General features: G+C 41.6%; 1 protein-coding gene across 3 annotated transcripts in view; it reads left to right on the top strand.

Moving 5' to 3' along the window:
• Positions 1 to 24367, top strand: part of TMEM164 (transmembrane protein 164) — a 184528-nt gene that overhangs the window by 123141 nt on the left and 37020 nt on the right. For all 3 annotated transcript variants that reach the window (XM_060182462.1, XM_060182463.1, XM_060182464.1), the window contains one exon: positions 10620 to 10698. In XM_060182462.1, the coding sequence (XP_060038445.1) occupies positions 10620 to 10698 (79 nt within the window). The remainder of the gene's footprint in view (positions 1 to 10619; positions 10699 to 24367) is intronic.

The following is a 24367-nucleotide window of genomic DNA, read 5'->3' as shown; positions in this document are numbered from 1 at the left end:
GAGTCTTTTCAAGACAAACAATGCCAGGACCCTTTCCAATGGATCCAAAGGTTTTCTAAAAAAAAAAAAAAGTGTTTTGAAAATGAAAATTATGCACATGACTCTTATTTTGGATAAGAAGCTGCTGTTCATGTGGCTTTAGCATCATCCAGTGCTGATGGAAAATGTGACTGCAGGCTTAAAGCTTGGGAAGAGGTGGGGAGTGGGAATATTATTCAAAAGAGAAGAAAAGATATAGAAAGAGAATCTATTTATGTCAGAAGGTGGTCAGGTGCCATTTCTTGTGGGCTCAAGAAGATGAATAACATTTAGGAATTCATGAACCTTACTTCAACTTGTAGTAGAAGTGATGGGTCTAGTATTTTTCTTAAACTTTTCTTTTTTTAATTTATAAAATATAAATACTGACAAGTCCATACCATAAGAGGGATACAATTCCACACAGTTCCCACCACCAGAACTCCATATCCCGTCCCCTCCTCTGATATCTTTCCTATTCTTTAACTCTCTGGGAGTGTGGACCCAGGGTCTTTATGGGGATGCAGAAGGTGGAAGGTCTGGCTTTTGTAATTGCTTCCCCACTGAACATGAACTCTTACAGGCTGATCCATACTCCCAGCCTGCCTCTCTCTTTCCCTACTGGGGCAGCATTGTGGGGAAGCAGGGCTCCAGGACACATTGGTGGGGTTGTCTGCCCAGGGAAGTCCGGTTGGCATCATGATAGCAACTGGAACCTGGTGGCTGAAAAAGAGCTAACTTATAAAGCAGATCAAATTGTTGACTAATCATGAACCTGAAGGCTGGGATATTGCAGATGAAGATTTTGGGGTCTCCATTTTGGAAAAAGCTGGTAGGTCTATTTTAGCAGTATTCCAAGGGGCCCATGATTTTATTAGTTGTACTTATTTATTTATTTTTGCCTCCAGGTTTATTGCTGGGGCTCGGTGCCTGCACTATGAATCCACTGCTCCTGGAGACTATTTTTCCCATTTTGTTGCCCTTGTTGATGTTGTTGCCATTGCTGTTGTTGGATAGGATAGAGAGAAACGGAGAGAGGAGGGGAAGACAGAGGGGGAGAGAAAGATAGACGCCTGCAGACCTGCTTCACTACTTTTGAAGTGACCTCCCTGCAGGTGGGGAGCTGTGGGCTCGAACTTGAATTCTTGTGCCAGTCCTTTCTCCTCCTCCTTCTCCTCCTCCTCATCTTCTCCTTCTCCTTCTTCTTTTGTGATTTTTGTCAGTGTTTCCTTTTTATAAATAAAAAGAAAAAAGATATAAAATTGACCTGCAGTATGATTTGGCTGCTGAGTGAGTCCCAGTAGTAATACATAGTAGACGGTAAACACTGTACAACTGAATTTATTTAGTGGCTCTGTATGTGAGATTTTTTTACTTACATGGTCACTATCTCCTGTGGTAAAAGTGTATATTCTGTCTGTAGAGGGCACTTTTTATAAATAAGGGTTAAAACAACAGACTATAGCAGACTATAGGGTTCTAACAAAAGATGTTAGAAGATAAGAAATTATCTCAGGTTAATTATTTAAGAACCACAAAAAGGAGTGAAACCATTGCTGCTAGGTGTTCTACAAGCAAATTTCTATACAGCAGTCCTTTTCCATAAGGGAAATTTCTATCTGTTATATACTATGAGGCCAGAGTAGTAATCCCTTGTAGATCCAAAGTAGATCCCTTGGTAATGATCACTTTTTATATTGGTCAAGATGGGTGAAAGCAAGATGCCTAGGATCTAAATTGCCCCTCCTCTCTTCTCATCTTGCTACTCCAGGAGGCTAGATAGTCATGTACACAGGAAAGGAATGAAGAAAAGAGTCATACTCTTTCCTCCGACGCTAAACCAATTTTAGGAGCTCCATTTCTTTTTATTTATCCTGAGTATTGAGGATTGTTTAACTTCTACCTGACCACTGAGTCTCTGGGAGAGCAGGCCAATGAAGTTACTGGGCATGAATATTTGCAGTAATTTTGTAGTAGTAGTCGTCGTCTTTGTCATCGTCTTAGTCTTCGTTTTCGTCTTTGTCATCGTTGTCTCTAGAGTTCATAGTCAAAGTATATCTTCTTGAAGTCTTACACTCTTCATTTTCACTTAGTATGTTTTCAAAAGAGGGCAATTTCAATTCCTTTTCCAGCGGTGATTTGGTGGGTTCCTGAAGTCATTGGAGTCCTGCCTTGTTGCGGTCCTAGCTAGATAATCTCCTTTGGTATTCCTAGTTGACCTGGGAGAGGAGAGGAAAGAAACACAGCAGCTGCTGCTCTATAGCCCTGCCTCCAGAACAACTCTTCTTTTTTGTAAATATTTAATTATCTTTATTTATTGGATAGAGGCAGCCAGGAATCGAGAGGATATGGCGAGATAAAGAGAGAGACAGAGAGAGAAATATCTGCAACACTGCTTCACCACTCACAAACATTCCCCCTTGCTGTGGGGACTGGAGACTCAAACTCAGGTCCTTGCATGTATTCTCAACCATGTGTGCCACTGCTCAGACCCAGCATACATTTTATTTATTTATTTATTTATTTATTTGTTATTGGATAGAGACAGAGAGAAATTGAGAGAAGGGGAGATAGAGCGGAAGAGAGACAGAGAGATGCCTGCAGACCTGCTTCACCGCCTGTGAAGCCACTCCCCTGCAGGGGAGTGGGGGCTCAAACCAGGATCCTAACCGATCCTTGTGCTTTGCGCCACGTGCGGCGCTTATCCCACTGCGCTACCACCCAACTCCCACATTTTTTAGTTGACACTAGGGTTATCCCTGGGGCTTGGTGCCTGCGCAACAAATCTACAGCTCCAGGTGGCTATTCCCACCCCTCCCTTTTTCTTAACTTTTTATTTCATAAGACAGATAAATTGAAAGATGAAAGGAAGTAGAAAGAGAGGAAAAATAGAGACACTAGTACCACTTCACCACTCATGAAGCTTCCACCTACCCAACTGGGCATCGGGGGTTTGAAACGAGGTCCTTGTTCATGGCAATGTGTGTGTTCTACTGTGTGACACCTCCCAGCCCCATATCAGCATACATTTCAAGCAGTTTCTTTTCTTTATCCTTCCTTCCTTCCTTCCTTCCTTCCTTCCTTCCTTCCTTCCTTCCTTCCTTCCTTCCTTCCTACTCCTCCTTCTCTTCCTCCTTTTTTTCCTTTTTTTCCATCTGCTCTGTTCTTTTTTTACTTTTTATTTATAAAAGAAAACATTGACAAAACCATAGGATAAGAGGGGTACAACTCCACACAGTTCCCACCACCAGAACTCCATATCCCATTCCCTCCCCTGATAGCTTTCCTATTCTTTATCCCTCTGGGAGTATGGACCCAGGGTCATTGTGGGGTCTGGCTTCTGTAATTGCTTCCCCGCTGAACATGGGCGTTGAGAGGTCGATCCATACTCCCAGACTGTCTCTCTTTCTTTAGTGGGGTGGCGTTGTGGGGAAGCAGGGCTCCACGACACATTGGTGGGTTTGTCTGTCCAGAGAAGTCTGGTTGGCATCATGGTAGCCTCTGGAACCTCGTGGCTGAAAAGAGAGTTAACATACAAAGCCAAACAAGTTGTTGGTTGTGATTTATGGAGGTACTGGGCATTAAACCCATAACCTCCAATCCTAAGGCATGAAAATCTGTTGCATAACCACTGCGATATCTCTCTGCCCCCCCCCATTTTGACCTTGTTTCTTTTTTAAAAAATAGTGATTTAATAGTGATTTACAATATTATAAGATAATGTGGTACAGTTCCACATCACTCCCACCACCATAGTTCTGTGCCCTGCTCCAACCTCTCCAGTGAGAATTACCGAAGTTCTCCCAAGGTCTTGATTACTTTTTTTCCCCCCTTCAAGTTCATGTGTTCCAGTTCTCTGTATTCCACATATGAATGAAACCCTCTGGTACTCATTGATATTTTCTCGAGTCATCTGATACTCAGGTCCTTGGAAGGCATGATCAAGGATACCACAAACTGCCTGGGCTTGATAAGGGCTTAGAAACTTACAGCCTGTACTCTTGTGCTTCCTACTTTATATGACTCAGTATTTCTGAGTAGAACTTATAACCCAGGGTGAATGGTGCCTCAGTCCTGCCAGTGGGGCAAAAGCCTCTCATGGCACCCCTTGTCACTCCACCTTAACCATGAAGGCCAGCCTTGGCAAGTCATTCTGCAAGCTTGGTTTGGCCTCCTTACACAAGCCGACTGTTCTGTGACTTGCAGCTGCCCTGGCTCCTCGATAGGCCCGTTGAACAGTTTCTGTCATTAACCTGTCCCCTGAGTTCTGTGGAGAGAACTGCACAAATATTTATTTTCCCTCCTTGAGTAAAAAGTCAAATAATGTGTTCAGAACTGGACTTCTAAGTCCTGAAGTACATTCTTGTGTGCTCCAAGCCTCTTTCCTTTTCCTGCATGAAATCCAAACTTTGGAGCAGTGTGAAGAAGTGGTATATGTGGGTTGAGTGACTTTGGAGCCCTCTGGGTGTACCTTGCAAAGGCTAGTTTGTGCCTGTTTGTAGTAGCTATGTGTGGTACAGATCTTTTCAGTTTCATTCGGGATGCTCCTTCTTGTCCTTTGGGTGGAACAGATTGGAACATAGAACGCACAGCATGGTTAATGATCATAGATTCTGGAGTCAGTTTCCCTGCATTCATACCCTGACAGCCACTCCAAAGCCTTGAGACTATAGGAAAGTTATTAGTATCTAATTGAGCCCCACCCCTTTTTTTCTTTTCAAACAGACCTTGGATACACACATCTGAGATAGTCATTTATAATCCTTAGTTCACAGCAAACTGGAATATTGGTTCAAATGGCTTTAATTTTACATCTGAGCCATTTATTTGCTTGTGGATAATATAAGCAATTATGAACCCAACTCAGGAACTGGGCATGTGGATAATAAGTTACATTTGCATATCAGTTCCCCCATCCTGCTTCTTACCTACCTGACAGAACAACTAGCATAAATTTTGGTCATGTCATTACTAACATGATGCCAACCAGATTTCCCTGAGCAGATGACCCCACCAGTGTGTTCTGGAACCCCGCTTCAACATCCATGTTCAGAGGGGAAGCAATTACAGAAGCCAGACCTTTCACCTTCTGCACCCCATGGTGACCCTGGGTCCATACTCCCAGAGGGATAAGGAATAGGAAAGCTATCAAGGGAGGGAATGGGATATGGAGTTCTGGTGGTAGGAATTGTGTGGAGTTATATCCCTCTTATCCTATGGTTTTTGTCAGTGTTTCCTTTTTATAAATAATTTTTAAAAAATAGTAAATAAATAAAAAATTGGTCATTATATCTATTATTTTTTTCCTCGATAGATTTTCATGTAAGTATGTTTTTATGTACTTAGAATGAAAGATAGATTTAGAAATAAAGACATAACACACCCATACCTCCCCACTGAAAGGGGAGCAGAGAGCCTGCTCAGCTCTGGCTTATTCTGGTGCTAGGGATTGAACCTGGAACCTCAGAACTTCAGGCATGAAAGGCTTTTGTAAAACTATTACGCTCCTCCCCAGACCCTTTGTTCTTTTTTAAATAAAATATGTGTGTGTTCCTAAATAATACAGTGTTTAATTTTAGTTGTTTTCTTTTGCCTTTATTAAAAGTATATTGTGTTGTGTTCAAAATTAGATTACTAAAATCTATCTCTATTATGAACATAATTACAGATACACTCTCAATGAGGTGTAATAATCCATCTTACAAATATACCACAGTGTCTTGCCTCATTCTCCTTGGAATGGACATTAGTCATTTCTTGCAGTTTGCTGTCATGGGGGGAAAAAAAAAAACAAGAACAAGGCAAAAAAAAAAAAAACCTCCCTGTGCCTTAATTAATTTCCTCCTCTTAAAATAGGAGATTGACAACATGAGAATATTATGAATATCATGAACAGTGTGAATATTATGGTTGCATAGTTCTTAGAGTCTGTCTCATAGTATACAGATGGCCAGTATGTTAGTTTGCTCTGAATTCCACGACAAATTAAACTATGGTTTGGGTGGTCCAAGTAACAAAGCTTTATTTCCTCTGGTTTTGGAGGAAAAGAATCTATTAGAGATTTGTGTGCAAAACAGAGTGAGCTGCTAAATAGTACTCTTTCTGGCTTTCCAGTGTGTCTCGTTCTCATACAGTCCTCAGTTCCACTTATCCTTCTTCAACCCCCTGGAATCCAGGACTAATCCTGTTTTCCTTGCTCTGCATCCTACCCTCTACATGACCTCTTACTATCTACTGCCTCCTGCCCTTATGGCTTGGTTAGTTCCTTCTCTACTGACTCCTTCCCTCAATCTATCAAAAAGTTCAGTCTCTCTCACGTTTACAGTCAGTATTACCTATACACTGTGATTTCTATCTCTCTCTAACCCTTTACTCTTCATAACTAGAGCTGTGGACCAGGACTATGCAAACTGGGGTATATATGATGTTCTGTTTAGGTGCTTAAAGAAAATGTAGTGGGGCCAGGCAGTAGTGCAGCTGGTTAAGCGCATACATTTTCAGTGCATAAGGATGCAAGTGCAAGCCCCTGCTCCCCACCTACTGGGAGGGGGAGCTTGTGAAGCTTGCCCTCTCTATTACCCCCTCCACTTTCCATTTTTTCTCTGTCTCTATCAAATAATAAATAAATAAAATGTAAAAAAGAAAATGTAGCATTTTTGTGCATGTTTAAACTTCATCTTTTTCTTAATGAGGAAGATGCGGGGGGGGGGTGTGGTGGTGGTGGTGGCAGAGGATATTGGCTAAGACTTAACTCTAGAGCCAGACTACCAGGCTTTGAATTGTCCTCATTAAGCCACTGAATGAGTTCTGTGTCCTTGGATAAGTTATATGACATCTATGTGCCTCAATTCCTCTTCTCTGAAGTGGAGATAAGAGCAATAGTGCAGTTGTCAATAAAATGTTCATAATAGTTCTCAGCACATAAGAAGTGCTGTACAATGTGTATTGTATTATATTATAGCCTTCTTATAACAACATAAGTATACTTTATTTTATTATTACTTGAGAGAGAGAGAGAGTGTATGTGTGTGTAAAGGACACTACAACACTGAAACTTCCTTTAGTGCAGCGGAGACCAGACTCAAGCAACATACTGTCTAAGTGAGCTACACTGCTGGCTTTACTATCTTTATTTTACTGGTATTAGAACTGAGGCATGTGGGGTTTGGGGGGAGGGCATAGAGAGGTTAGTTGACTTGCCCAAAGCTACAGGGCTATTAAGTTACAAAATCAACTCAAGAGTACAGAGTTCACAAGACTCTGACATCTTTGCTTACAGGCTTGCAGGGGCAGAGCTAAATTTCTCCTCTAGACATGTAAGTAGGGCGTGTGTTTTCTGAAAGGCTGGGACAGAGGAAATTATGAGTCACTATGGTCACTATGTGTGGGGAGGGAGGTAAACAGTGGCTGTGGGGTGTGGCATCAGCAGAGGTACTGCTTGGGATCTTATTGAGTCTAGGAGCTGAAGGTGCTTGACTATACTCTCTACTCCCTGTCTACACACCTCTCTCTCTCCCTCCCCCACCCTTCTCTCTCTACTAGTGATTTAATAATGATTGACAAGATTATGGTATAAGAGGTTCTATACAGTTCCCACCATCAGAGTTCCATACCCCTTCCCCTTCATTGGAAGTTTCCCTATTCCACACATTTTTTTTTTGAAAGAACTGATATAAAAGTGTTAGGAGAACCATGTAGCAGTACCTACTTGTAAGAGCAGGATGAATCTAGACCACAGGATTGTAAGGTTTCCGTGTGAACATCTCAGAGCCCCTATGCGACCTCATGTTGACAATGCCCATGACCTTCTCCAGTGATTCTGTCAAGGTCTACAGAAACTTTTAGAAAGTCATCTCATGGCATCATTGACATAACTCATTTGGGTAGTGTGCTGTTTTACCATGCATATAATCTAGGTTTGAGCCTGGTTTCCCACCATATTGAAGGAAGCTTCAGTGTTGTGGTATCTGTCTGTCTATCTGTCTATCTATCTCTGCCTCTATCTAAAAAAAAAAAAAAAAAAAAAAAGAACAAACTGAAAACAAAGCAATCTCTTTGCAGCCCAGGAGGTGGCGCAGTGGACAAAGCTTCAAACTCTGAAGTATAAGGTCCCAATTTTGACCCCTGTCATTTTATGTGCCAGAGTGATGCCCAGGTTTTTTCTCATAAATAAATAAATTATAGGGACCAGGTATTAGTGCACCTGGCTAAATGCTTACATTACAGCGCACAGGGATGCAGGTTCAAACCCCTGGTCCCCACCTGCAGGGGGAAAGCTTTGCACATGGTGAAGCAGGGCTGCAGGTATCTCTCTGTCTCTTTCCATCTCCATCTTCCCCACCCCTCTCAATTTCTCTTTGTCTCTATCCAATAATAAATAAATAAAATATTTAAAAATAAATAAATAATATATATACACATATATATTTCTTTTTAATTGTCACCAGGGTTACTGCTGGAGGTCAGTGGTGCCAGCACTGTGAACCCCAGCACTCCTAGTAGCCCATTTTTTTCTTTCTGTATATAGTTTATTTGATAGGACAGAGAGGAATTGCAAGGGGAGGGGGAGATAGAGAGGTAGAAAGATATTTGCAGACCTGCTTCACCGCTCATGAGGTATCCCCTGTGCAGGTGGGGAGTAGAGGCTCAAACTGGGGTTCTTGTGCATACACACACACACACACAGAGCGAGAGAGAGAGAGAGAGAGAGAGAGAGAGATCTATTCTGCTGTAATCTTACATTTCCTTTTGTGATTAGTAAATATTAGCTGAACATCACCAGGATCTGGGGGAAATTTTCCTCTATGGGGATGTTGATTTTTTTAAAACTTTTTTTAGTTAACTATTTATTGGAGAGAGCCAGATATTGAGATGGGGTGGGGGAGATAGAGAGGGAGAGAGACAGACACCTGCAGACCTTCTTTACCACTCGTGAAGCTCTCCCCCTGAAGATGGGGACCAAGGGCTTGAACCTGGGTCCTTATGCACTGTAATGTGTATGTTTAACCAGGTGTACTACTACCTGGCCCCGGGGATGTTGATTTTTAAGAGTCAGGGCCAGTCTGTCTGTCCAGGGTTCATGGTCATCCCAACTCTCATTCTGGAACTTCTACCATTTTATGGTTTCATCCCTTGGCACAAAGCAGGCCCAGATTCCTGCTCCTGAGAACTCTGCTCTCATGAGCACACAGCCTTGGTTCGGTGCTTGCTCCGTAGGGGAGAACGAGGCAACAGACTGCTTGCTCCATAGGAGAGAGTGAGACAACAGACTTCCCCAGGATGTTCTTGTCTCTCTAGGCTTCTGTTTGGGACCTGCACGTGTGTGTCTGTGTGTGTGTGTGTGTGTGTGTGTGTGTGTGTGTGTGTGTGTGTGTGTGTAGGCCCCAGAAGCCTGTCCTTTTGCCAGCAACTGAAAATCTTTTTCTCAGAATTGAGCTAGCTATCTAGTTGTTCCCATTCTCTGCCCACTGCCAAGATCCATGAGTAGGGCCCCATACCAAATTGAAAGTGCTCTGAAAAACTCACTAGCCTGATAAGTTTGAAAAATACTAGATAAACGGTGGTAACTTCTTGTAGTGACCACTCAGGTTAATATGCCACTAATATGTATGGTGAATCTCTTAAGGGGATAGAACAATAATATATGTAACATTCTTACATTTTTAAACAGGCTATATATTTTTTATTATTTATTTATTTTTTATTTTATTTATTTATTCCCTTTTGTTGCCCTTGTTGTTTTATTGTTGTCGTTGTTGGATAGGACAGAGAGAAATGGAGAGAGGAGGGGAAGACAGAGAGGAGGAGAGAAAGATAGACACCTGCAGACCTGCTTCACCGCCTGTGAAGCGACTCCCTTGCAGATGGGGAGCCGGGGTTCGAACCGGGATCCTTATGCCGATCCTTGTGCTTTGCGCCACCTGCGCTTAACCCACTGCGCTACAGCCCGACTCCCAACAGGCTATATATTTTTTAAAAAATTATATGACATTAATTTACTAGCCTAACTTTCTGAGTAAAGCTTTTTCTTAGTATCATCTCTGCACAGTGCACTTTGGTTGGCTTATATCATGGATTATATTATGTAAATTTATTTTATTATTAATTTATGTATTTATTTTGAATAGAGACCAAAGGAAATTGAGAAGGGTGGGGAGAGAAAGATAAGGGGAGAGAAACACCTGTAGCACTGCTTCACCACCAGTGAAGTTTCCCCTGTGCAGTTGGAAACAGGAGCTTGAACTTGGGTCCTTGTACGTGGTAACACTTGCAGTTAACCAGGAGCACCCCCACTTGGTGCCCAAGTTAATTCGTTTTAGTCCTTATTTTCTCTGTGAAGGAAAATAAACTGGTAGAAAGGAAAAAATTGCTAAGATGTGTTCCCCAAAGGGCAGAGGCTGTAGGGCTGGGAAGCTAGAACAGTGGTTCTGCAAATAGCTTCCATGCTTAAGGCTCCAAGGTCCCAGGTTGAGTCTCAGACACAACCATAAATAAGCTACATCAGAGCAATAAGTAAAATTCAAGCAAGGCCCATCAAGTTTAGGATCTGTTAACAATGAGTTTCTTGCTCTGAAATACCTCTCTCCCTCCTGTCCTTACAGCTCCCCTTTGAATTGGAGATTTACTACATCCAACATGTCATGCTCTACGTGGTACCCATCTACCTGCTTTGGAAAGGAGGTAAGGCCACCAAACTATATCCCACTCCTGTGCCAATCACATACCTGTCTGATCTAGTTTCTTGGTGGGAGTTCTCACCTCCTAAGTGTCTATCAGAATTTCCGTTGGCTGGCTGGCTGGGTTTGTTTTATGCTTTATACGAGTTACCAGGCAGTAGAAGCATGAACGTGCATGGAGCCTACAAAAAGCCTGGGAGGAGAGAGGGGTCTGAATCATCCTTTGTGGGTGAACAGAGTGCTGCTGACTGCATATCCTGAGACTTAAGCCTTGGGTACTTGGTTCATGGGTACTTGGTTCACAGTGGTGTCAGGTTTGTATGGAGCCCCCAGTATACTGTCAATCAGGTATGATTGTCCCTCCCCCTGAGTCAATTTGCAGTTTAGGGCAAAATACGAGGGGGCAGCATTCAGTCTTTGCAAAAGATGGGCCTTCCATATATTCTTGCTCATTTTGTCCATCCTCTCAGAACTAGACAAGATATCAAAGGGTAAAGAAACTCAGATGCTGTGAGATTATAGCTTCAGGTGATCCAATAGTAAAATATGACCAAGTAAAATAAACCACTGAAAAAAAAATCTGAATTTGAAGGCCAGTGAAATAGATCATTTGGAGAGTGTGCTGCTTTGCCATGCAAGCAACTCAGGTTAAAGCTCAGTCCCTACCACATTGATGAAAATGTTTTTCTTTTTGGCAGAACACTGCTCAGGTCTGGTTTATGGTGGTGCAGGGGATTGAATGTGAGAGTTCTGAGCCTCAGGCATTAGAGCCTTTTTGCATAACACCCTGACAAAAGTTTTTGTGCTGTGGCCTTCTCTTTATCTTAAAAAAAAAAAAAGCAACTTTATTTAGTTACTATGGAAATACCACCAACTTGGAAGACAGCCTAGAAAGGAAACTAATCTATTTGCAACTTCACAATGATACTTACACACCCTCTCCCTCTTTTGTGTAGCAAACAAAAAGGAACAATCTGCTCCTACCCTTTGTAACTTAGTCCTGCTAGTTCCTTTCTCTAGTCTCTGCAAGCTGTTCCTCTCTCTTGGTTGATGGAGCTTTCCTGGGAGACCCGTCTCCCTATCACATTAACAATGGCATGAAGCCACATGGATCCTGGAGTCCCACCTTAAGGTGGTTTGAAAGTTGTACTTCTTCTAAGTCAGGAATTCTGGGAACACTTAAGAACTTCTGGCATAAAACAGCCTGAAGAATCAGTCAACCAGGGGATGTGTTGGAGGATGGATTCTGTTGCTATTACTAGCCCAGATATTTTATCAGTTAGGATATTGGACTTTTTTTATTCTTTGAGGCTTTTTTTTTTACCTTGTACTTGGGGTTCCACAGTGTCAAAGTTTACTTCCAGTCAGTGTGCTGTAAGTGCACTATTTTCTTCCCTGAGCTTTAAGGGAAGGAAGTCCACAGTGCTAAGACCCAGTAGATGTGTACTATGTCCTAAGTCTATTCCTCATGGCACAGAAACCAGCTTCCTAATAATATTGGAGTCTCTGAGTCTTGGGGATACATTCAGTACTAGAAGCTGCATCCCCCTCACTCATTTATCCTCCTCAGTGAGCCACAGGATTCCAGTTCTAGGTATATGTGAATGACTATTAGTATTCTTTTCTCTGAGGTGATCAAAGTAGCTAATATTGACTAGTCTGACGTGAAAAACACTAAAATACCAGGCAATACCATATCCCTTTCATCACACCTACCCCCCCCCCCAATCTAGAAAGGTACATCTTCTAGAAGTGACTACTTCTACTTTACTGTATAGGGGAAGTTAACTTGAGTAAAAAGGGATTCTAAGGCTTAATTCTGATTTGATTTCTAATATTCGTAGAAAAACCCTTCTTTGGTGCTTGACCCTGACAAGAGACTGTAATAATCATCACAGTAACAATAACCACAGTGAATATCAGGGACCACTTTTAGTGAGTGTTATTTGCACGTGAGAGACTGTGCTAATATGTTTTATATATTTTATCATCACAACTGACCCAGTAGGGAAAAAAAAACAAACTACTATATAGGAGAGAATTATGGAGATTCAGAATTGTTTGGTATCTTGCCCATAGCCATACGTTAGGATCTAAGTCTTATAGTCTTGGATTCTATCTCAAAGCAGTGCTCCTTTCAACATACTGTATTGGCCCAAAAAGCAAATGTCTGTCTCTTAGTGATGCCATTCACTCATTCACCCAGCACATATTTGCTGAGTGCTTACACTGTGTGCCCAGCCCTAGCACTACGGAATCACAAACTGACCACACAGGCACTGTACTTCCACAGTGAGCCCCTGTCTACTTGGAAAGATGGGGAGCTGTAATACCATAGTGACAGAGGCGATTGTAGGACTATAAGAGGAGAAGCTGGGCAGTGGTATACCTAATTAAGTGCACATGTTGCCCTGTACAAGGACCCAGGTTCAAGCCCCCCAGTCTCCCACATGTGATGGGGGAAGCTTTGCAAATGGTGAAGTAGTGCAGCAGGTTATCTCTTTCTCTCTCCCTCTACATTTCCCCCCCTCAATTTCTCTTTGTTCTAACAAAAAAAGAAAAAAAAAGCATAATAGGAATTCCAAAATGTAGTTCACCTCCTCACTTCCGGGTTTTTGTGCGGTATCCACTGCCTATCTGGCTCTTTGCTGCCATCTGCTGTCCACTTTTGGGGGGAAATACCAGCATGCAAAGACAAAGCTGGCTTTCCTAAGGCTTGTTTCTCCTTTGGTGCTGTTTTGGATCTGGGCTTTGCACATGGGGAATGAATCTGGATGAGCAGTGGGACGGTTATTCTCTGCAAACCTTTGAAAAATTGAAGGTTTAGACCTTCTCTGAAAGTCTCATAATTTTCCAGAAATAACTGGCTCAGGGATATCTGTACCTGTGGCAAGAAACCAGTCTCCTACTAATACCTCATGTGCTTAAGGACTCTTTTTTTCCCCACCCTGAAAGTCAAGTTCCTGTTTTGCCCTGTGGTTCGGACATGGATGGGTGGATTTTAAGGGGAATCCCATTCCTTCCTCATTTCATGTGACCTCCTGTGTCTACACTGCTCTTGCTTCTTCCTTTTCTCCTCTATTTCTTTTTCTCCTGCGGACTCTTTAAAAAAATTTTTTCACATCTTTATTTTATTTATTGAATAGAGACAGCTAGAAATCAAGAGGGAAAGAGGTGATAGAGAGGGAAAGACAGAGAGACACCTGCAGCCCTGCTTCACCACTCGCAAAGCTTTCCCCCTGCAGGTGGGGACTGGGGGCTTGAACCTGGGTCCTTGTGCATTGTAACATGTGCGCTTAACCAGGTGCACCACCACCCGCCCCCCCTGCTGACTCTTTGCCTTTGGCCCTCTCAAACTATATTTTTATAGACCCTGCACTCCCACCCCAGTTCTTTTTCTAAGGATTTTATTTATTAATGAGAAAGATAGGAGAGAGAGAGGAAGAACCACACATCACTTTGGTACATGTGCTGCTGGGGATTGAACTCAGGCCCTCCTGATTGAGAGTTCAATGCTTTCTCCACTGTACCACCTACAAGACCACCTCACACCAGTTTTTAACACACACAAAGTCTTCAAACTTTTCCTGGAAGCTTCCTCTAGTGGAAGCTGTTTATTCTGCCTCGCCCATATGTTTTCCAGCCCACCCCCCCCCCCACACACACACACACACACTGCCTCTTCCAGACTATTGCTTCATCTCTGTCCTTTGCAGAAAGTCTTTCTCCTTTACAGTTCACTCTACCTCTTTCTTCCATCACTCCTACCACAGCTGTTCATCACTGCACCTACATTCCTAGGTACCTTTGGCCCCTGACTCTCATCATTACCATAGCCATTTTATTCAGTTTCCTGAGAGATTTCCAGTGAGCACTGCTCATTCCAGACCCAGGTTTGGACTTCTTTGTGACTCCTGCATTTCCTTCTCTTCAGTCATCTGGATTCTTCTTTCCCTTAAAACCCCTCTGTCTGAGATCTTAAGTCTCTTGTGTTCCTTTCTTGGACCCAAATGTCTATTTCCCACCGCCATCAGCTTGTTCCAAAATGAATTCCTAAAACTTTTGTTTCAACAGCTCTTCAAAGTATTTGCTTCTATGTCTTTTCTTAGCTGACGCAGTATTGACTCCCAATACCCAGACATAGTCTACTGGAAAAAAAAAAAAAAGAACCAAGTTACTCATATGGGTCACAGAAGTTTTAATGGTCTCAGCACCATCACTCAATTATTTTCCACATTTCATCAACTCCTCTGCACCTCTTAGAAGTCAGTCTAAAGCTTCACCACACTCCTTGAACTTTTTGTTCAGTTTACCCCAACTTCCTGCCCTATTGATTCCCAGTAGATGTCCCCCCTGACGGTTGGCTAAAACAAAAGCCAGTTCTGGGTGTGAACTTCCTCAGCTGTATTTCTCTACTCTCCAAGCCTCTACTCCTCTCTACCATCTCAGAGGAAATGGCATTCCTCCTGAATGAGGCCAGTCACACCACAGCATAAACCTCACATATTTTTCACCCCCCTAAACAGCCTCGTTTCATCTGCTCCTTTAGTACCTGGATTCTAAATCTCTTTCTTCATTATTGGCTCTTCAGCCAATAAGAATACCCAGTTCTTCCCCATTCTAGAATTTCACTCAACCCTAAAGAATTGTTTTACACTAAAAATATGTTTATTATTTTATTTGATAAGAATAAAGGGATTGGGAGTCTGGTGGTAGCACAATGGGTTAAGTGCAGGTGGAGCAAAGCGCAAGGACTGGGCATTAAGGATCCCAGTTCAAGCCCCCAGCTTCTCACCAGCATGGGAGTCGCTTCACAGGCGATGAAGCAGGTCTGCAGGTGTCTATCTTTCTCTCCCCCTTTGTCTTCCCCTCCTCTCTCCATTTCTCTCTGTCCCATCCAACAACAACAGCATCAATAATAACTACAACAACAAAACAACAAAGGGAATAAATAAATAAATATTTTTTAAAAAGGAAAAAGAAAAAAGGGATTGAGGGGCCAGGTGGTGGCACTCCTGGTTAAGTGCATACACTACAGTGTGGAAGGACCCGGGTTCAAGCCCCCTGGTCTCCATCTGCAGGGGAAAGCTTCACAAGTAGTAAAGTAGAGCTGCAGGTGTCTCTCTGTCTCTGCTCAATAATAAATGCATGTAATTTTTTTAAAAAAAAAATTAAAAAAAGGAATTGAGAAAGGAAGGGGAGTAGAAAGGGAGGCACCTGCCACACTGCTTCACCACTAGTAAAGCTTACCAGCTGCACATGGGGAACTGTTTTATATCTTTCCTTTACAAATGTTTAGCTTTTAAAATAATTAGCAACTAGGGAGATGACACAGGTGCTAGCACCATGGCCTTGTATGGTTGAGGTCCTGGCCTAATCACTGGCATCACATGTACGAGAAGGGTGCTCTGGCTCATCTCCCTTTCTCACTTTCTGTCTCCTGTGAGACACTCATATGTAGTGAATAAGCTTTAAAAAATAGTCCAAGTGGGAGTCTAGCGGTAGCACAGTGGGTTAAGTGCACATAGTGCGAAGTGCAAGGACCCCCATAAGGATGCTGGTTCAAGCCCCCGGCTCCCCACCTGCAGGGGAGTCACTTCACAGGCGGTGAAGCAGGTCTGCAGGTGTCTCTCTTTATCTCCCCCTCTCTGTCTTCCCTTCCTCTTTCCATTTCTCTTTGTCGTATCTAACAATATCAATAACAACAACAATAATAACAACAACAATAAAACAAAAAAAAGGCAACAAAAGGGAAAATAAATAAATATAAGAAAATAGTCCAAGCAATGTTTCCCAAACCATAGTTCTTCAGGCATATAAATGTCTATATTATTATATATGTAATATATGTTCTTAAATGTGATTTTTTTTCAAAATGCATTTGTTTTATAAGATAGATTACAATATCCATGAGTCCCTGGATTTCAGTGTATTGGTTCTCTATTGTGTTTATTTATTTAACTAGAGCATTCACTGCTCAGTTCTGGCTGGGACTTCTCAACCTCAGGCATAAAAGTATTTTGCATAACCATTATGCTGTTTTGCTAGCCCTGGTTATCTATTTTAATATGCTTTGAATATATAATTGTTTTTTTAATGTTTATTCGTGATTTAATGTTGATTTACAGAATTGTAAGATAGTAGGGGGCATAATTCCATCTGATTCCCACCACCAGACTTATGTGTTCCATCTCCCTCCACTGGAAACTGTAGTAGTTCTCCCAAGGTCATTGGTATGGGCTGATTCTATAAGTATCTATCTATATCTCTTTCTTTCTCTCTATCTATTTTTCTTCAATGGCCCTGCCTTCAATTTTCAATTCTTCTTCTTCTACTTCTTCTACTTCCTCCTCTTCTTCTTCTTCTTCTTCTCCTCCTCCTCCTCCTCCTCCTCTTCCTCCTCCTCCTCCTCCTTCTTCTTCTTCTTCTTCCCTCTTCCTCCTTCTTCCTTTTTTTTTTTTTGCCTCTAATTGCTGGGGCTAGATGATGGCACTACAAATCCACCACCATTCCTGTGGCCATTTCCCTTTCCCAGTTTATTTGATAAGGCAGAAAGAAATAGAGGAGGGAGAGGAAGAGAGAGAGAGAGAGAGAGAGGGAGAAAAGGAGAGACATGTGCGGGGCTACTTCACCACTCATGAAGCTTCCCTTTATAGGTGGGGAGCGGGGACTTTAGCCTCAGTCCTTGCACATAGTACTATATGCACTTAACTGGGTAAGCTACAGTCTGGCCCCCCTTTCACTTTCTTTCTAAGTCACCCTTGCACCTTAAATATATAATTGTTACAAATAAGATGTTTATCTGTCTGCCACCAGGAATCTCCTCATGAATAGGACATAAGTTCGGGCAACAACTCGACTGCATATGATGAACCCATCTGCTGACTTTCCTTTCATTTATCAGAATATGACCGTGTGGTGGCACACTGGGTAGAGCACACACATTATTAGCTCTCAGAACATTGCCATTTGACAGACACCCTTGCCCTTTTCACAGAAACAGGACTTTTAATGATGGCTAACATCTTCTATACAAGTAAATCGGATGGCATATAAACAGCAGAAATATATGGCTGACACTTCTGGAGGTTAACAAGTATGAGATCAAGGCATCATTATGGCCACCTTCTGGTGAGCACCTTCCCCCGAGTCTTGGCGAGCCTCCCTATATCCTCACATGGTGGGAAGGGCGAGGGATCCCTCTGTACCTACTTCAGAAAGGCACTAATCCTACTCACAAGGATTCTACCCTTATGATCTGAGGGTCTCCCAAAGGCTCTATCTCCTAATACCACCATTTTGAACAGTTAGAACTTAGTCATGGATTTGAGGGCATGCAAACATTCAAGTCATAGCAAGATATCTACATATCCCTTCTTTCTGTTCGGCTATGTATGCACTAGCCATTCTAGTGCCCTGACGAGCAAAATCAGACACTACACCTTTCCTCATAAAATTTATAATGTGCTAGGGGGAGAAAGACATGAATCAGCAACACAAATGAATATATACTTACAATGGAAATATGTACTGTGAAAGAAAGGATCTTACTTTCATAAGAGCCTGGAACAGAACAAGCTGACCTGGCTTGGAAGTCTAGAGGAGAGTTTCCTGAGGAAGTTGACATTCCAACTGAGATCTAAAGGAAGAGCAGGAGTTTACTGAGCAAATATAGAAGTGAGGGAAGCAAACCCTTACTAGCAGAACAAAAGAGCATGTGTGAAACCACCATTGGGGGTAGCTGGGGACAGAAAATGCTGGGTCTTGAGGGACAGAAAAAAGTTGCTATGTAAGGCTTATCAGCCATAGTCAGGGATTCAGGTTTACAAAGCTAAAGTAGGGGCAAGGGGGCAAGTTTTAAGAAGGAGCATAACATCAAGTCATTTTCCATAGTGACTCTTTTCTCTTTTTAAAAATATTTATTTATTTATTTCCTTTTGTTGCCCTTGTTGTTTTATTGTTGTAGTTATTGTTGTTGTTACTGATGACTGTTGGATAGAACAGAGATAAATGGAGAGAGGAGGGGAAGACAGAGAGGAAGAGAAAGACAGACACCTGCAGACCTGCTTTACAACTTGTGAAGCGAATCCCCTGAGGTGGGGAGCCAAGGACTCGAATGGGGATCCTTATGTGGATCCTTTCACTTTGCGCCAGTGCACTTAACCTGCTGCGCTACCACCCGACTCCCCATAGTGATTCTTTTCTTATAAAACTCATTCATGTAATCCAAAATCATGCTGTTAAAACTCATTCATCTTCTCCCCTTCCCACATACTGCCCAATAAAATGCCACAAACAGTTGCTTTTTTTTTTTGCTTTTGCATTTGTCTTGCATTCCCTCTCCCCATACATAAGTAATTAAGAAACATTTTATTTTCTTCCTGATTAAGACACAGGGGGCCTAGGAGTGATGCACCCAGTTGAGTGCTCACATTATCATGCGTAAGGACCTGGACTTAAACCCCCACACCCTGCCTGCAGGAGAGAAGCTTCACAAGCAGTGAAGCAGGTCTGCAATTCTTTCTATCTGTCTATCTATCTTTCTGTCTGTCTATCTATCTATCTGTCATCTATCTATCTATCTATCGACCTATCTATCGACCTATCTATCTCTTTCACCCCTCTCAATTTTATCTGACCCATAAAATTATAAAAAGGAAAAATGGACTCCAGGAGAGGTGGCTTCATCTTGCAGGCACAGGGTCCCAGCAATAGCTCTGGTGGCAAACAAACTACACATCCCCAAATAGCAACTTCACAACTGTGCTGTTGTTAAAATTTCCTGCAGCAGTATTTCTTAGCTTTCAGTGTAGGCCCATAGGAAGATTCCTCGTTCTTTTTCACAGGTGGCATGTGTTCCTTTGTGTGGATGATAAAATACTGTATCAAAAGCATCAACTTTTTATATAGCTCCAAGATGTGCCAGACATCACTTCAATCTTCCCACACATTAACTCATTAAATTCCCACCACAGTCATCTTATGTAGCTAGCTCACTTGTATAGTATAATGAAGTCACTGATCCTTTGGTGTAAGCAGTCAGCCCAGGACTTGAACCCAGTGATGCTGTTCTGGGACTTTTGGCGTAAAACAAAACAGGACACTTTGCCACAGTAGGAGAATGTCCTAATTCAGTCTCTTATTGCTAGACATTTAGGTTGCTTCACACCTTTTGCTACTACAGATAATGCATGGAATGACCTAGTATGCGTGCCATATTGCTAATGTGCAAGTTTATGTGATCATTGAGTAAGGAAGGTGTAAGGGGTACTTGGTCCCCTCCACAGTAGAAATTTTGTGTTTCTAGAATTTATCTGCTAATAGCTGCTATTGACAGCAAGTCTGACTGATAATACAAGCATTCAGTTAGTATATATTTTGTCTATTATATGTATGATATACTGTACTCTCTCAGTAGAGTAAGCTAGAAAAACTAAAAATGTTTTTGAGAAAAATCACAATAGAAAAATATATTTACAACAGTTTACTATGTTTATCAATACCTTAAGGTCAATCACCTGTCTATAACTACATTGACTTCATATATAATTAAAAATTCTCTAGATGTTCCCTGGGCAGACAACTCTACCAATGTGTCCTGGAGCCCCATTTCCTCTGAGCTCTGCCCCACTAGGGAAAGAGATAGAGAGGCTGGGAGTATGGATTGACCTGTCAATGCCCATATTCAGCGGGGAAGCAATTACAGAAGCCAGAGCTTCCATCTTCTGCACCCCATAATGACCCTGGGCCCATACTGCCAGAGGGATAGAGAATGGGAAAGCTATCAGGGAAGGGGATGGGATACAGAGTTCTGGTGGTGCGAATTGTGTGGAGTTGTACCCCTCTTATCCTATGATTTTGTCAGTGTTTCCTTTTTATAAATAAAAACTAAAATAAAAAAAATACTCTAGATGTCATATATTGCTAACACTAGACATAAAAAGTGAAAGGGTAATGTGAAAAAACTAATTTATTTACAGGTATAATGACTAATGACATTGATACTAAAGATTCAGCACTATGATTGCTCTACAGTAGCCTAGTGTAATCACCACAAATGCTTCCTAGTAGCCTGACCTATAACTCACGAATGAATTTCTATGCATATTTAATGGCATACAGCATGCCATTAATATTCATAATATGGTACTGAAAACATTAAGTTGAAAATAAAACATCTGGGATGATGCACTGATATGCAGGCTCTTCATTTACGAGAGAGAATCATACTGTGTGTTAGTATAATTGACAAAACCATATAGGATAAGAGGGGTACAACTCCACACAATTCCCACCACCAGAACTCCATATCCCATCCCCTTCCCTGATAGCTTTCCTATTATTTAACCCTCAGAGTATGGACCCAAGGTCATTGTGGGATGCAGAAGGTGGAAAGTCTGGCTTCTGTAATTGCTTCCCTGCTCAACATGGGCGTTGACAGGTCGATCCATACTCCCAGACTGCCTCTCTCTTTACCTAGTGGGGTGGGTATAATTATTTAGAAGCAAGATTATGGAACAGTCGAAAACCAATGCATTATCAGTTTTATAATAAATATCACTCACCATATGCCTGCTAAGACTAGGATGCGGTGAGATGTATGTATAGGATGGCCACCTCCATTACAGGTCTTGCAGGTGATGTTCTCATGGTGGATGCTTAGGCAGTGATGATGAAAATAATGGTATAGAAATAGTTCACACACTTTTCACATGAATATTTTCACTTGAAAACACACAGATACAACAGATAAGCTTACTAACTGGATAGCATGGTGATTATCTGCCATTCATTTAGTGGAAGTGGATTTTACTTTTTAATTTTTATTAGTGAGTTAAGATTGATTTACAAAATTACGTATCAACAGAGGTATAATTCCATACCATTTTCACCACCAGAGTTCTGAATCCCCATTCCCTCTTTTATAAGCTACAGCAGTTGTCCTAAGGTTGCAGATATGGGTTGACTATTATTTTTACAACTATCTGTCTGTATTTGTATATGCTTGCCCCTTTTTTGTTATCTTTCTTTTTTTAATTTTATTAATGTTTTAATATTGATTTACAAAATTACATGTTAACAGGGGTCTACTGTGGAAATGGATTTTAGATTCTTTTAATTTAATACTGCTTCTTTACCTTTTGTCTACATCTTTCTCAATTGTAAATGCCACCATATATGATCTGTGGTTGCATAAGCTTTGCATAAATCCTCACCCTTTATGATATTTTGTGTACTTATGGCAATGAAGGATAAAATAGATTTTCATCTATATATTTTATGCATTCATGACACACCCCTTTATTTTTTCCAGTAACTCTTGACCTCAGTTTTTCAAATTGTTACAAGTTTCCAAATTATTTTACAACATACTTAATGAAAAAAAAATTCTACATGTGATCCCAGAAAGTTCAGACTTGTATTGTTTAAGGGTTAACTGCATATCTATAGTGTAAACCACCTTAAATCTAAGTCTATGGGAGTTGCTGAATCAAAGGATATATATCTTTTTATGATGGGTATTTTACACATACTAGCAGTATATGCAAAATTATCTATTTCTATGCAACTTCATCAAAAATGTATACTGTTATTATTCTGTATTTTTGCCAAATAATGGTATACCAATTTGGTTTTGTTGGGCTGTCGAAAAAGTCATGATGTATTTTTCTGTGCAAGAATATGTCATCACTTTTCCTAGTGACCCAATGACTTGAATAACTTGAATTGCTCATACTTTGGGTGAATTTGAGCATTTTCTGCATGTTGAAAATTGGCATTCAATTTCTTCTTTGAATTATATGCAACACCATGCACTTATTTTTCTCTAGTGTTACTGGCTTTTTTTTTTTTTTTGGCCTTCCTCCCCTCCCCACCGAGCAATACTTAGCTTTGACATAAATTGGCCCTGGGGATTAACCCTGGGACCTCTGAGACCTCTGGGACCTCAGGCATGAAAGTCTGTCACATTACAAATGGTGCTGTCTCCGCAGCTCAAATCCTAGGAGGATTTTTTAGAGAAAGAGAGAGAGAGAGAGAGAGAGAGAGAGAGAGAGAGAGGCAGCAGCAACCACCAAAGTTTCCATTGATGTGGTAGGGGCCAGGGTCGAGTCTCTATTACACACATTGCAAAAGAACACACTATCCAACTAAGTCATTTCACAGGCCCACCAGGAGTCCTTGAAGTACAGAGATGACCCTGTGTGTCTGTAGGTTATGCATCTAAGGAACTTCCTAACCCTGGATTAAAATAACAAATACGAACATTTAAGTTAGGCTTCTTTTCATTGCATCTGTATTAAATGTGTACGGATGTTTTTATTGCCATCATTCCCTGTGCAATGCAATATAATGATTATTCACAAGGCACTTACATCATATTAAATAGTATATGTGATTTAGAGACCATTAAAAGTATATAGGGGATTAGACATAGGCTATATGCATATGCTGCACTGCTTTTATATAAGAAACTTTAGCATTAGTGGCTTTTAGATGTGGTAGTGGATGGAGGTCCTGGAACCAGTCCTCCATAGATACTGAGAGATGGATGTATTAAGAGTTAACCCTTTGTAATATAATCCACTTGTAAATTATGCTGTTCTACAATGTGAGATAAGGGTGCAGTTTTATTTCTTGGTAGTTTCCCTTGTGTCTCAACACTGTCAACATGTACAGCATGGTAACTCTGCTAATTTTTTATATTTATTTATTTATTTATTTTCCCTATTGTTGCCCTTGTTGTTTTTTATTGTTGTAGCAGTTATTATTGTTGTTGTTATTGGTGTCGTCGTTAGATAGGACAGAGAGAAATGGAGAAAGGAAGGGAAGACACAGAGAGGGGAAGAGAAAGATAGACACCTGCAGACCTGCTTCACCACCTGTGAAGCGACCCCCCTGCAGGTAGGGCTGGAACCGAGATCCTTACGCTGGTCTTTGTGCTTTGCTCCACATGCGCTTAACCCGCTGTGCTACTGCCTGACTTCCAACTCTGCTCATTTTAAAAATTACTCTGGCTACCATGGAGAATGATAGAAATGTTCTCCTACTAAATCACTTAGGAGGTGGCATTATTTATATCTTCCTTCCATCATTGTAACTACTTCTTTGTCCTCTCTCTGCCTCTAGTCTCTGGCTTCTCCTGACAGCTCATCACTGTAGCTTACAAAGCGGTTTCTGAAGCCCAAATCGGATCTAGCACTTCCCTATTTGCAAATATTCTGGTGGCCTTTTTGGTCCCCAGTACACAGGGCATGTTGGCAGCACAAGATACCCTGAGTGGTCTGGCCCTACACTTTCCTTCCCCTTTCCCCCCGTCTCATCTCTTTGCACTTTCTTCTCTGTACTACACACTCTGGTGATACCAGTATCCTCAGACTCCCCTGATTTTACCATGCACAGTTCATGCCTTTGCGCCCTTGAAAATGCCATGGCAGGGGTCAGGTGGTGGCTCACCTCCTTGATTATACACATTACCATGCATGAGGACCCACAGTCTAGGTCCCGGTACCCACCTGCAGGGGAAAAGTGGTGCGTTAGTGCTTCAGGTATCTCTCTCCCACTCTGTCTCCTCCTTCCCTCTCAATTTCCCTCTGTCTCTGTCCAAAATAAATAAATGCTTTAAAAAATCTGAGAGAGAGAGAGAGAGAGAGGTGCCACGTGTTTTGCCAGCA

The sequence above is a fragment of the Erinaceus europaeus genome, chromosome X (genome assembly GCF_950295315.1).
Source record: "Erinaceus europaeus chromosome X, mEriEur2.1, whole genome shotgun sequence".
Lineage (NCBI taxonomy): Eukaryota > Metazoa > Chordata > Mammalia > Eulipotyphla > Erinaceidae > Erinaceus > Erinaceus europaeus.
This window is presented reverse-complemented; position numbering and strand designations above follow the sequence as displayed.